The following is a 12,665-nucleotide window of genomic DNA, read 5'->3' on the forward strand; positions in this document are numbered from 1 at the left end:
TAAATGGTGGCTTAACATCTCCGTCTAATAGAAGAATTCTCGCCTATCTTTGGTGTAAATTGTTTTTCAAGTGCATGATAAAATAAATATAAATAAATTGAAATATAATTATGATATTATCTCGACACTAATGCTATTTTAAATGTAAAAGGTTTTCTTCTTTATTGTAGTCTTTCATTATATCTCCCCTAAATCATATTACAGGGAAGTGATATTAATAAAGGTTTTTATTCAATAGTACCATATGTCTCGCTCCCGCCACCTCCTTGCGCTCTTTTTTTCGTTACAAATATGTGAGCACTAACTATCACTTCATCAAAACTTGAGTTTGGAATGGAGTAAAAAATGACGTTGAGTCTTCTTTCTCTTTTTTAACCTATCCCTCATTTTATATTCTCCTCATGTGGGAATATAAATTATACTTGATTATTCCAAACATCTCTAGAATTCATGGAACTCTAGTAATACATCTTGCTATCTTAAGTATTGATAAATCAGGGAAACCACAAATGATTAAGCACATCTTAGATCCCGTAAACTATTAAAAAAAACAAGGTGTACAATTTTAATTTATTCCTGATAAACCAAATACTAAAAGGTATAAAAAGTATAAATATTTTTTGAGACGATACAAGAGGCTTAAAAATGGTTATTTTTGACCCAAAAATACCATATTTTTAACAATTAAAATTGTCTCTATGGCGTCAAAAGTAGCTTGAAAAGGTATATGTGAAGAGGGGCGAATATTAACACGAAACCCAATATCATATCATGTATATAGTATATTAGGGACAAAAACAAGATTTTAAATCAAAAGATACTTCTCAGGTTTGGTTTAAAATACTTATTTTGTATGTACGTAATATTTTAATATACGTATATGCTTTTGGGTGGGGGATTTTTTCGGTGTGGCTTCTGTGATTGTTTGATTAAATCTAATATTTTATGAAGGACTTATTTGACAATTGCAGTTTTGTATATATTATACACTATATATACAATACATGTCATTACATAATATAAGTATAAGTAATAGTTCTAAAATTAAACTAACTCCTTTTGAATAAAAACAAAAGATTAGACAAGGATCATCTCTGTCTTGATATCTTTTTATTAATTAATATTCTTTATTTCCAAGATTGCATTTTATTTGACGTTATTTTACCTATACAACCATAGGTACATATACCGGGTGGACGTTAAAAACTTGCACTTTAGAGACTGATTTTAAACATTTCGGTGATATCTTTGAAACATCAACTGCATTAATTATTTTTTTAATTGAACTATCAATTATATCAGAATGTGTCTGTAGGATCGAGGTCAGAACTTTTGTTCTTGTGGGTTACACTCCAACTAAGATTTCAAAGCTATTTGGAGTAGCAAGAAACATCGTTTATAATGTGAAAAACAGCTGGAAGAGAATGAGAACATTGAATGTGACCAACGCTGATAACCTAAATAAACTTATTGAGATGACCCCAACAAAGTCTATATCAACTCATAATGAGACTTTGGAGTATTGATGAAAATCGTGTGTATTTTGGGGATGTTAAAAAAAGAAACCGAAAATCAACATGGTAACCCTGACAATTTTAAGAATGTTTGGGAGAAGAGATGCTTAGCTGCCATGACGTTTCATTAGATCAGCTACAATCAGCTGTGACAAGGGGGATGGGAAAAGGAAATAAACAAGGACTTAGGCAAGAATTACTTCGGTGTCAAACCTCAATTCTACTCGGAGTCCAACAAGGACTTACAATTATACCTCCGCAACAAATATTCAAAGTTACTTTCCTACTTTTATGAGCACATTCGAATGTTCAATCAGGTTTTGAATGCCATTGAATGTAGTAGGAACATAAATTCACTACTCATGAGTTAAATGATAATGATAACAGCTGAGGAAAAGAAATTCATTCTTTTTATTACCAATTCAAAAAAAAAAAAAAAAACAGGCCGGCTAAAAAGTGTAGTCGATTTACATCACTACTTTAGAGTCATTTTCAACGTTGCAAAGGACTTTTAAATTATCATAAATCTTTACCAGCTGAAAATTTAATATTTACCCCGTTTTTGGCCGCCTTTTGAAAGGAAGACATGTAGAGAGCGTTCGAAAGTCCTGCATCGTAAGAAGATTACTCTAACATAGTAACAACCGAATATTACATAATTGAATGAAGAAAAAATATTGGGAGATATTTTTCTATAAAATAATATTTTTGTATTTTCAAATACCTATTATAAGAAATATATAAAGCATTCAAGTATAATTTACAAACAGTATTACTTTTTAGTTTTCACTCGGTATATACGTATATAAATATATATATACATCTATAGATATGTAAGAGTATAAACTTGTTGCTGTAAGGATTTTTTTCCCATTTTATTAAAAATGAAACATTAATTCATCTCACTCAAAATATAGCATAATCTAATTAGAACAGTCATTTTTGGTCTTTTGTTTCAAGTACTCGTATCTTACTTTGGAGATTGCATAAAACAGAGTTGTTGTTTTTTTGTTTTACTCTAAGGATATAAATCCATTAAAGTTTGCAGGGAATCATAATTTTGATATTATTTACCTACAGCAGAGAGGTCATGATGTAATTTTTATTGTATCTCTCAACCTTTCCTATTAAAAGAGAAAGAAAAAACACCAAAATAAAAAGGTAGTTAGTAGTGTTTGATACTGATTTTTCCCCAATCTGATCTGGACCAAAATTAAAATCATAGCAAATGTCTTTTTGCGGAAAAAAGATTACATACAAAATATTCCCTCTCTTTTTTATTTAAAAATCTCATTTTGTATGCGCTGACCACAACCAATTTTTGACTAAGAGGCCATTCCGGACCGAACTTGACTGAATTAGTTGATTTAAAAAAAACTTAATGGTCTCAGACCTGCCAAAGATTTCCTGATCAAATCCCAAGACTAGTACTTAATACTTTTTCCCCAACTGTGGCACTATTTTTCATTGAATATTAGGGAATTGTTCATCACCTCAACAAGAGCTCATTCGGGTTTAGTCAATATGTATACATAATACTAATAAGAAACATTAGTATGTATCAAAAAATAATAGATATCTTACTCAAAAAATACAGCGTCCATCTTAATGTTGGAAGGATTAACGCCGTGATAATGTCATAAAAAATAAAAAGATTATAAATATATTTCGTTCCAAAATTATACAAGTTGTTTACGTGTGAACGTGCGACAGATGTGGAATTTCATCTAAAATAATTTCAAGTAAAATACACTACTGAAACAACATAATTGTCTACATCAGGGAATATGAACAGGTGGCCCGGAGGTACATTTCATAATGGTTACAAAAATTATGTAATAACAATAAAATAAATGCATTTTGAAAATACCCGTTCATCTAATTTTTGTCCATTTCTAGTAAAGTAAAAATTTGAGTATGAGAGATATTAGTAAAACTTGGAATGGTGACTGGATTTTGGAATCGGGATTGATTACAGTATACCAAGGAAAAAAAGGGATCAGGATTCCCAAATTTTTCGAAATTGTCTCATTCCTACTTTGAAACATTTAATTTTAACTGGACCATCACTTAATTATTGTTTATCATAAAACTATACCATTCTAATTAGAAGTCATTCTCTCAGACTTGAGCTTCAAACACCCAATGATCCCTGGCTTCGTCCTAATTATGTTTAACACATAAATTATATAGGGAAATTTAATAGTACATGTGTATACATGGCGGTAAAATCTGAGGTCTCAAACTTTTTTACCATTTTCATATAGCCCAAAGTAATCTGCGTAAATGTACCGTGTATTTTTCTTTCTTTTTATAATTACCAATTGAATTTCGATTTTTTTTCTTTTTTATAAAAGAAATTTTGAATTCTTTTTTTGCAACAAAATGCAAAAAAGAATCCTCGTATTTTTTTCCTTCTTTTTTTTTTTTTAAGTAAACAATTTTATTGTTGAGATTAAATTTATGTTTATTATTTTCTTTTAATTAAAATCTATTTTTTAAGAGAATGCTCCCTCTAAAAAACCAGCCCTACTTTATGTTTCGTAATGCATTCCTTAGTTTATTTTATTTTGAGAAAGCCAGTTTTTAATTCTAACTTGGTTGTGATTTTTTGCTAACGTTGATAAAAACTTCAAGAATGAATTCAGGTATCAGGAAGTGACGCGGAAAATATGATTATTATCTTGATTTTTTTTTTTTAATATGAAATATATAGGGCCATTTCACAACCATTGGCTCCAAAAACAGATGATTTTAACCTGCAAACTCCCAATCTATTTAAATATACTTATTTGCAATGAAATTATTCGGGGCTGTCTATAGCAGTAAGCCCCACACTTCTATAGGCCCCATGGAGAGTAGATTTTTTTTAATATATATTATAACTGGCCTTTGGCAAAAAAAAAAAAAAAAAAAAGAGCCTACACATTAAATTTTCTAACACTGTAAGATTGAAATTTCTTACAAAAATAGGTCATTTGAGAAAATAGGACCCTTGTGTACATAAAATGCTTACTTAAAGCGAGTCAGGTATTTAATCTCAAAAATGTAAGAAAATATCAACTTTTATAGAAGTATTTATCTAGTACTAAAAAAGTAATGTGATTTCGTAAAGAAGAAAGATGAATTTTCTAGAGTTATATCGATCCTTAATTTAAAACTTAAATCAGTCTGTGCCCATACCTAAAACATCCAAAATTGTAAAGCTACAAGGTATCATTTTTACTAATATCATAGTAAAATACTCCAAGTTCAATTTACCCATTGAATTCGTAAAGTAAAGCTGGAAGTATTCTTCAGGTAAAAGAAAAGTTAGTCATTATTCTTAATTCAGACATAATTAGTCTTTATTTTCCTCAGCATTTAGCTCAAATAGTTAGACCACTGGTTCTTAATCTTGTTAGAAGTACTGAACCCCAACAGTTTCATATGACTATTCACCAAACCCTTCTTAATTGGTTGTGCCGAGCGTGTCATTACAAATCATGTGTGTTTTGACCTCCGGCGAACCCCTAGGGTTCGATCGAACCCAGATTAAGAACCACTGAGTTATACGATAGTGGTATCATAGGCTAATATCTACGTTGATTTATTTCTATGGAATGGTTTTTGTGTTCAATTAGAACACATCATTGAAATTCAAATTGAGTTTCTACATCTATCGACCCTGTACACAACACAACATGTTTAATTGTGGAACAAATCAATGTTTAATATTATTTATTATTACTCAATTGATTTAATCTTCAAATCTAAAGCACGGAATTCCATCAACAAAACAAAAATTTAAACTGTATTTTTCGGCTTTTGTCAAGTTTTCCTATTTTTTTCTCATAATTCGTGTTCTGAACGTTGATTGGTTGGATTAGAACTATTTCTTGTTATGATTTGAACGATTCAAAACAACTATCATATATTCATTCCGTTGGGAAGAATTGGCTGACTACCAACAGATTTTTGGCATTTGGTCTGTTGTTTTTTTAGAAAAAAAGGTTACAAGATACAATAAAAATAACAAGGTGAAAGAATTATAATTTTCAAAATGAAGAGCTCTGTGATTTAAAGCTCTTTTTGTGTGGAAGAGAGAAAATACCAGGATAAACTAATTTTTGGAAACAAGATCTAGTTACTAACGTGTCCACTAGTGTCTGTATAAGGTATAACGGTTGTTAATAAGAGTTATAAAGGACCACACAAAATATTTATAAACTATGCCGTGCCTTTTTAGCTAAAGAATTTTAAATATTAACAACAAATCGCACAAAAATGTCATTGCTATTATAAAAAATTTCATCACTTAGATTTATTTGACATGTGATCAAGTTTAAATCAAAACATCATTACAGTTAACTACTTCAGATGTACATAATTATATCTGTTGGTGGGCATTGTTATAAAAAGAAGACATTCTTAAGTTTGTGTAGATGCAATTTGGCATGAAATAATTGTAGCTAATTCATAGATTACAGTTGCTCAATTTCTCGAAGTAATATTTTTGAAATTTTGAAGCACATAAATCCTTGATACTGCATGACAAGAAAGAATAATTTCTGAGAAGTATTAAAAACAATAAATTTATGAAAATTCAATAGGGGCTCTATAAAAAACCAAAATTCGACAAGTGGTCTATGGGCTAAGTTTAGGAACCTCTGATATAAACTATACTAAAATTTTCAGACCAAACCATATCATTTTAAGGGACTCATTAACCTATTCTTAGAGTAACATCAATTTCTGCATCTATGTACCATTGGATGTCTACATTTAAGAACGAGTGGAAAAAGAGTATTTGGATAACTAAACAAAAGTATGATTAACAAACTATTTGGAGCTATTAAAGAGTGTTTTTTTGGGTTTTTTTTTAAATTACGTCATTTAATTAACGCCTTAATACCCACGCTATATACTTACATATGTAGACCTAATGTTGTTATAATATGAAATGGGATTAAATGAAATCCGATTTTACTTCCTTATTAAGGTCCATGTTAAATTCTCAGAGATTGTTCATTCTATAAACTTTATAGAAATATTTGCACTAGAACAGTTGATCTTAACCTTTTTACCCCCAATTGCCCAATTTCAATAAAGCCATCCCCCCTAAGAAAATATATTTTTTTATATATTACATTCCTATTTATATATACTGAAGCTCTAAACAATTTTTGACCAATCATTACTTTTTATTATTGGAGTTTTCTAGAGATAAAACTAATACAGATATAAAGAGGTACAAATTGATGGATAAATGCAATATTTGTAGATTTGATACGGACTTCATTTCACTTTAGTCACTACTGTGTATCCCAAACATTATTTTCAGATGGTTCCATAACCGTATCATATTTAGGTTCCGTATCGGTACGGTTGTGCGCTTTTGATATGGAACCGGCCCATTCTGGACTTTAACTTGATTCTCTGATGCTGATTAATTGAAAAGAGGGTGATAATGGGGCGTGAGCATTGTTCACTTATATTACTCGGTTAACGAAGCGACAGAGAGGTGCGCCGTCTTATGGCAAAAGAATACAACTCCCTGAATGATATTATTATTTAATAAAAAATAGCATGTACGTATGTTTATCACATAAAGGGCACTATCAAAATTATTCTGAGCATGCACCATTTTTTAAACAACAAGCTACAGGCTGCCATACCACCTTGCGAGATATACATATATTTATAAATTTAGTTTGTTCACGCCCAAATACAGTACAAATTCACTTAGCTTTTGCTAAATGACTCCAGGAAAAATTAACAATTCAATCTAAAAACTAGGAAGACTATGTCCCTAACGTAGTCACCCTTATTGTTCTCTTTGCACTTGGGGGAGACTCACTTCTTCACTTCCCCTCCCACCCAATGGCTGCGTGCCTAGCTGGAGGATCATGTAGCAGCTTCTAATTTTAAACCAATCAGAATTGAGAACTATTTAACCCTACCTCCCTTGCCTGGAGTGACCATTCTATGCTTCTGCCGTCTGGATTTTAAGTAGGAAAAATACACTTCCCCCTACATGATGTTGAGTGACTGAGCCTTGTTCCACTCCAGGTATTAATATACTCATTGGCTACTCACGGCTTGCTTTTATAAATAAACAAAGATGCGTATTAATTTTCTTTCGGCTGTTTTCTTAAGTTGACTCTTGTATGATTTAAAGCAGCTGATTCTACCTATTATGAACTCAAAGAAGTATTATATATAGTGGTGGATTAATATAAAACTCTAAAAAGGCTGCAGTCCTATTAATTTGGTCCTTATAAGTTCTTTAAGTCCTATGACCGATTCTTAACGGTCTTTTATGGTAACTATAATAGTTAAAATGACATATTTACTAACTAGGTCATTTCAGTTGTTGAAGTTTTATCAAACCTGTTTTAAAGAGACGAGATACCTAAAGTTTAAAGTATGAGGTGTGTGGCTTGAACATATTATTATACATTCTAGCTATAGCAAATTATTTTTTTTTGTTTTGATATTATTCAGTCCAAGAAAGATAGGATTGAATTGGTCTTTAGGACCGTTGATTGGTAAAAAAGTTTGGACGATAAAAAAAAACTACCTAAAGGGGAGAAAAAAAACGATCCAACATTAATTACATTGGATTTTTATATTCATTTATTTTCAAACAAGGCCTCCGTTTAGAAATCGTGTCATACTCAGACATTGGTAATATTATCAATTTTATGTATGTATATAATAAATAATAACTATTCTCTAAAAATAATTAACAGTTGACAACAAGAAAAATACAGAAGACGTAGTACCATAATATGTTTATTTTCAAATTTTTGTTTACCCTTTTGACGGTGGAGGCTAAGAGTGGTTAAAACAGCTAGTCTTGATGATCATGTAAAAAAATTCCGGTTAGCTTTTTTAAAATATACACAATATATTTTCATTTAAACTATTTTACGGTTTAAGGCAGATGATTCTACATAATAATATGAACTCAAAAAGGGCATCATCATAATGATTGATGTTGCATGGATTTTTTTTTTAATTTAAAAAATTCATAGCTGTTCACAAAAATTAATTTTTTTGGAAAAAAATTCAAATATTACATTTTCGGGAAAAAGTTTGAAAAATAAAAATTTTCGGAAAAAATTTGAAAAATTAAATTTCAAATATTTTATTTTTTGGAGAAAAATATCAAAAATTCATACCTATTCACATAAAACTAAAATTTTTGGAAATAATTTGAAAACTTAATAAATTTAAAATATTAAATTTTCCTGTAAAAAGCAAAAATTCCTTCATTTGGATTGGGTGCTAAAACTCCCTCTAGCCCACCCCTTACGGACGCCCTTAATATAGAGGCGGGGGATTGTCAGTGTGGAAAAGCAGATTTTAAAATAATATATTCGTAACAAATTCACTATATAGATAGACAACAGAACCATCAATATACTAATTAGTATTAGTGATTACACCCCTTAAGATGTTTTGAATCCGAATTCAACATCAATACACAACAACACTTCACTTTTATAAATTTATACACAATTTATAAATCCTTAAAGAGGAACACTGTTTCCAGAGAAACATTTGTTTATATAAAATATATACATTATTCAAATTTATATCAACTTTGTTTGCCTAGTCAATTTCATAATATTAACTATTTCTGAATTGGAAAGATATCATAAGATAAGTACACAAAAATAAAGATGAGCAACTGGTGATCCTTGAAACTCCTTTTCTAATACTTTTTTTTATAAGAGTTGTCAAAAGTCCATGTACAATACATAAAAATGATATAAAAAACATTTCATACGAACACAAAAAAAAAAAAGATTCAAAGAAGCATATTATAGGAGCAGGGGCGTCCGCAGTTGGTGGGCTGAAGAGACTGTAGCCTTCCTCCAATTATTGCTTTCTAATAGAATTTTTTTTGAGCAGGATAAAAAAATTTTAAGGCGAAATTTTCAAAAAAATTAATATTTGAAATTTAATTCTTGAATTTTTTTCCAATCAACTAAATTTTTTGTTAAAAGCTCTGGATTTTAGTATTAAGATTTAGATATTAAGTTTTCTCCAAAAGAAATAATATTTTGTGAATAGCTACGAATTTACGAAATTTTTTTGGAAAAAAATTAATATTTGAAATTCTTTTACCAAAAATTTAATATTTGAAATTAATATAATTTTACAAATTTTTTTTCCAAAAAAGAAAATAAATTTCTATGAATAGCTATGGATTTTTGAAATTTTTTTCAAAAATTATAATATTTGAAATTACAAATATTAAGTTTTCTCCAAAAAAAATAATATTTTGTGAATAGCTATGAATTTACGAAATTTTTTTGGAAAAAAATTAATATTTGAAATTCTTTTCCCAAAAATTTAATATTTGAAATTAATATAATTTTACAAATTTTTTTTCCAAAAAAGAAAATAAATTTCTATGAATTGCTATGGATTTTTGAAATTTTTTTCAAAAATTATAATATTTGAAATTACAAATATTAAGATTTCTCCAAAAAAAATAATATTTTGTGAATAGCTATGAACTTATGAATTTTTTTTGGAAAAAAATTAATATTTGAAATTCTTATACCAAAAAATTAATATTTGAAATTCCTTTACCAAAAATTTAATATTTGAAATTATTTTACCAAAAATTTAATATTTGAAATTCTTTTCCCAAAAATTTAATATTTGAAATTTCAAATATTAAGTTTTTCTCAAAAAAAAAAAAAAAATAATATTTTGTGAATAGCTATGAATTTATGAATTTTTTTGGAAAAAAATAAATATTTGAAATTCTTTTCCCAAAAATTTAATATTTGAAATTAATATAATTTTACAAATTTTTTTTCCAAAAAAAAAATTCTATGAATAGCTATGGATTTTTTAAATGTTTTTCCAAAGTATTTAATTTTTTGTGAAAAAATATGGATTTTTGATTTTTTTGTCACAAACAAAGGGATTAAACAATATCTTGCTAAAATTACATCAATATATTTTGATATAATTACTTGGTTCATCGCTAAAAATAATTATCAGTAGGAATCACAGAAATAGAACATAACAAAAAAAATAGCTTTAAAACAAATTAAGGAACAAACAATACATGTATAAGATGTGACTAACACAAAAACCGTTAATCTCGTCAAGAAATTACAAACTATCTAATATTATTCTAAAATCATTTGAGTGTTCATAAAATAATCATGTAAATTATTTTCATCTCATTTGAGTGTTCATAAAATAATCATGTAAATTATTTTCATCAAAGGGTTTGAGAAGGAGGGAACTTGGTATAAGCACGTTGTTGAGACCGAATCACACGGATTTGCTCTCTCACAAGCCATTTATTTTTTATAAGCATGTTCACCTCATGAATGAAGCGCATGTTTTCCTTTTCCTGATGTTTCATCATGAGAAGGAACGATCCAGATACATTAACTTGATTTGCTCCAACGTCCTTTGAGACAACGACTTGAATCTCATTCTTCTCCACATTATTATCACATTGAGTTTCTGTCGCTACTACTATGTCGTCTCCTGTTTCTTTTTCTTCTGCTTCGACACTAAGCATTTCTATATTGTTTTCCATCGTACCATCTTCCCCACATGTAGTTTCCTCCAAAGTGGTACTAGTATGAGTATAGATACTAGTATTATTAATAGGAAGATCTTGTTTTGATGCAGTTTGATCCGAAAAAGTACTACTAATTGTATGAGTATTGATACTAGTAGAGTTAATCTGAAGATCTTCCATTGATGCAGTTTCATCCAGACAAGTACTGGTATGATTATATATACTAGTATTATTAATCTGACGATCTTCTCTTGATGTAGTTTGATCTGGACTAGTACAAGTAATGTTATGAATATTGATACTAGTAGGGTTAATCTGGAGATCTTCCATTGATGCAGTTTCATCCAGACATGTACTAGTATGAGTATATATGCTAGTATTATTAATCGGAAGATCTTCTCTAGATGCAGTTTGATCCGGACAGGTACTAGTGCAATTATTGATACTTATATTATCAATCTGAAGCTGTTCCCTAGATGTAGTTTCATCAGAGCTGGAACAACTAGTACTCGAATCGCTACTACTACTATTAATATTTTTTTCCGATCCTGAGGATTCTAAAGAGGTGAGAAAGGACGATGATTCTCCAAGAGTGGTATCAAGAGAGGCTTGAGAGGATAATTCTCCACCGTTAACATTATCATCCTCTTCTCGGGACTCCCTTTCAGAGTCTGATTCATCATCTACTGTAGTATCATCACGACCGAAAAAAAGGGACGGAACTGCATCCTTATTCAGACATGAGAATCGACTCTTTCTTTTTACCTTTTGAAAGGCAGAGTCGGAAAAATGTCTTAGGCAAATCCTAGGATCTTGTATCCTTTTTATGTCTTCTCCCCTCTTGCAAAAGGATTGCCAGAGCTCTCTCCTCTTTGGCTCATCCGGGAAAGTAAAAAGTCGAGTTCCTTTAAGTCCCAAACATCCGGCTACCTCGCACCGTCCTGACATCGTTGCACTGCAATGATTATTAAAAGGATGCATAAGTTAGAAATAAGAATCTTTAAGCTTAAGGATGAAAATACCGCTTGAACAGGGTTCCTCAAACTAATAAAGGATAATTGTTTGTTATTAAATTGCGAATAAATAATAATGTTAAATATGGTACTGCAGGGAGAAGCGCTGCCCTTCTCCTTATGACGTCACATTCGAAAGTATCTCTTTTCTTTCTTTTTTATACTGACTACATAATAATATTATTATTTATCAATGTTGAAAATAATATGATCTGCCAGTATACTTAAAAAAAAGAAAACAAAAATGAACGTGGTCACCCTGACAATTTGAAGAATGTTTATTGGGAAAAGAGCCGCATAGCTATTATACCGTTTTGTAAAATTAGCTCCAAGCAGGTCTAAGATGAAGAAAATAAACTCAAATCCCCCTCCTTATCTGACAAAGATATAGGTAGGAATTAACCAAAGGTTGATCCTCAATTCTACTCCGAGTTCAACCAGGACCTACACTCCACAACAAATCCTATGGGGCACTTTTCGTTTTTGACGTACTTGTCATTGCTTTATACTACTATGTTCTCTATTGAAGAGTAATAATGATAACAGCTTTGGAAAATAAAAACATATGTTCAGGTAGCAACTACAAAAAAA

At 29.7% G+C, this 12,665-nt stretch overlaps 1 protein-coding gene across 16 annotated transcripts; it reads right to left on the reverse strand.

Moving 5' to 3' along the window:
* Positions 1 to 8,114: 8,114 nt before the first annotated feature.
* On the reverse strand, positions 8,115 to 12,611 carry LOC121113814 (uncharacterized). 16 transcript variants are annotated; one of them, XR_011779051.1, is made up of 3 exons: positions 12,084 to 12,243; positions 10,646 to 12,016; positions 8,115 to 8,330 (listed from the first exon to the last, which is right to left on the reverse strand). XR_011779051.1 is itself a non-coding variant. In XM_040707681.2 (3 exons), the coding sequence occupies exons 2-3, from the start codon at positions 12,007 to 12,009 to the stop codon at positions 8,310 to 8,312; spliced, it is 1,176 nt and encodes a 391-aa protein (XP_040563615.2). In that variant the 5' UTR covers positions 12,010 to 12,016; positions 12,084 to 12,244; the 3' UTR covers positions 8,115 to 8,309. The 16 variants fall into 16 exon arrangements, 7 of the variants coding, with proteins under 7 accessions (XP_040563615.2, XP_040563614.2, XP_071742909.1 ...); XR_011779053.1 differs by having other exon boundaries at positions 8,115 to 8,354; XR_011779052.1 differs by having other exon boundaries at positions 8,115 to 8,385.
* Between the last annotated feature and the right edge of the window lie 54 nt (positions 12,612 to 12,665).

This window comes from Lepeophtheirus salmonis, chromosome 2, assembly GCF_016086655.4.
Source record: "Lepeophtheirus salmonis chromosome 2, UVic_Lsal_1.4, whole genome shotgun sequence".
Taxonomy (NCBI): domain Eukaryota; kingdom Metazoa; phylum Arthropoda; class Copepoda; order Siphonostomatoida; family Caligidae; genus Lepeophtheirus; species Lepeophtheirus salmonis.

What these genes read in the sequence shown, in the direction of transcription:
- LOC121113814 (XM_040707679.2), bottom strand. Translation starts at nt 12,009, where the DNA reads ATGTCAGGACGGTGCGAGGTAGCCGGATGTTTGGGACTTAAAGGAACT.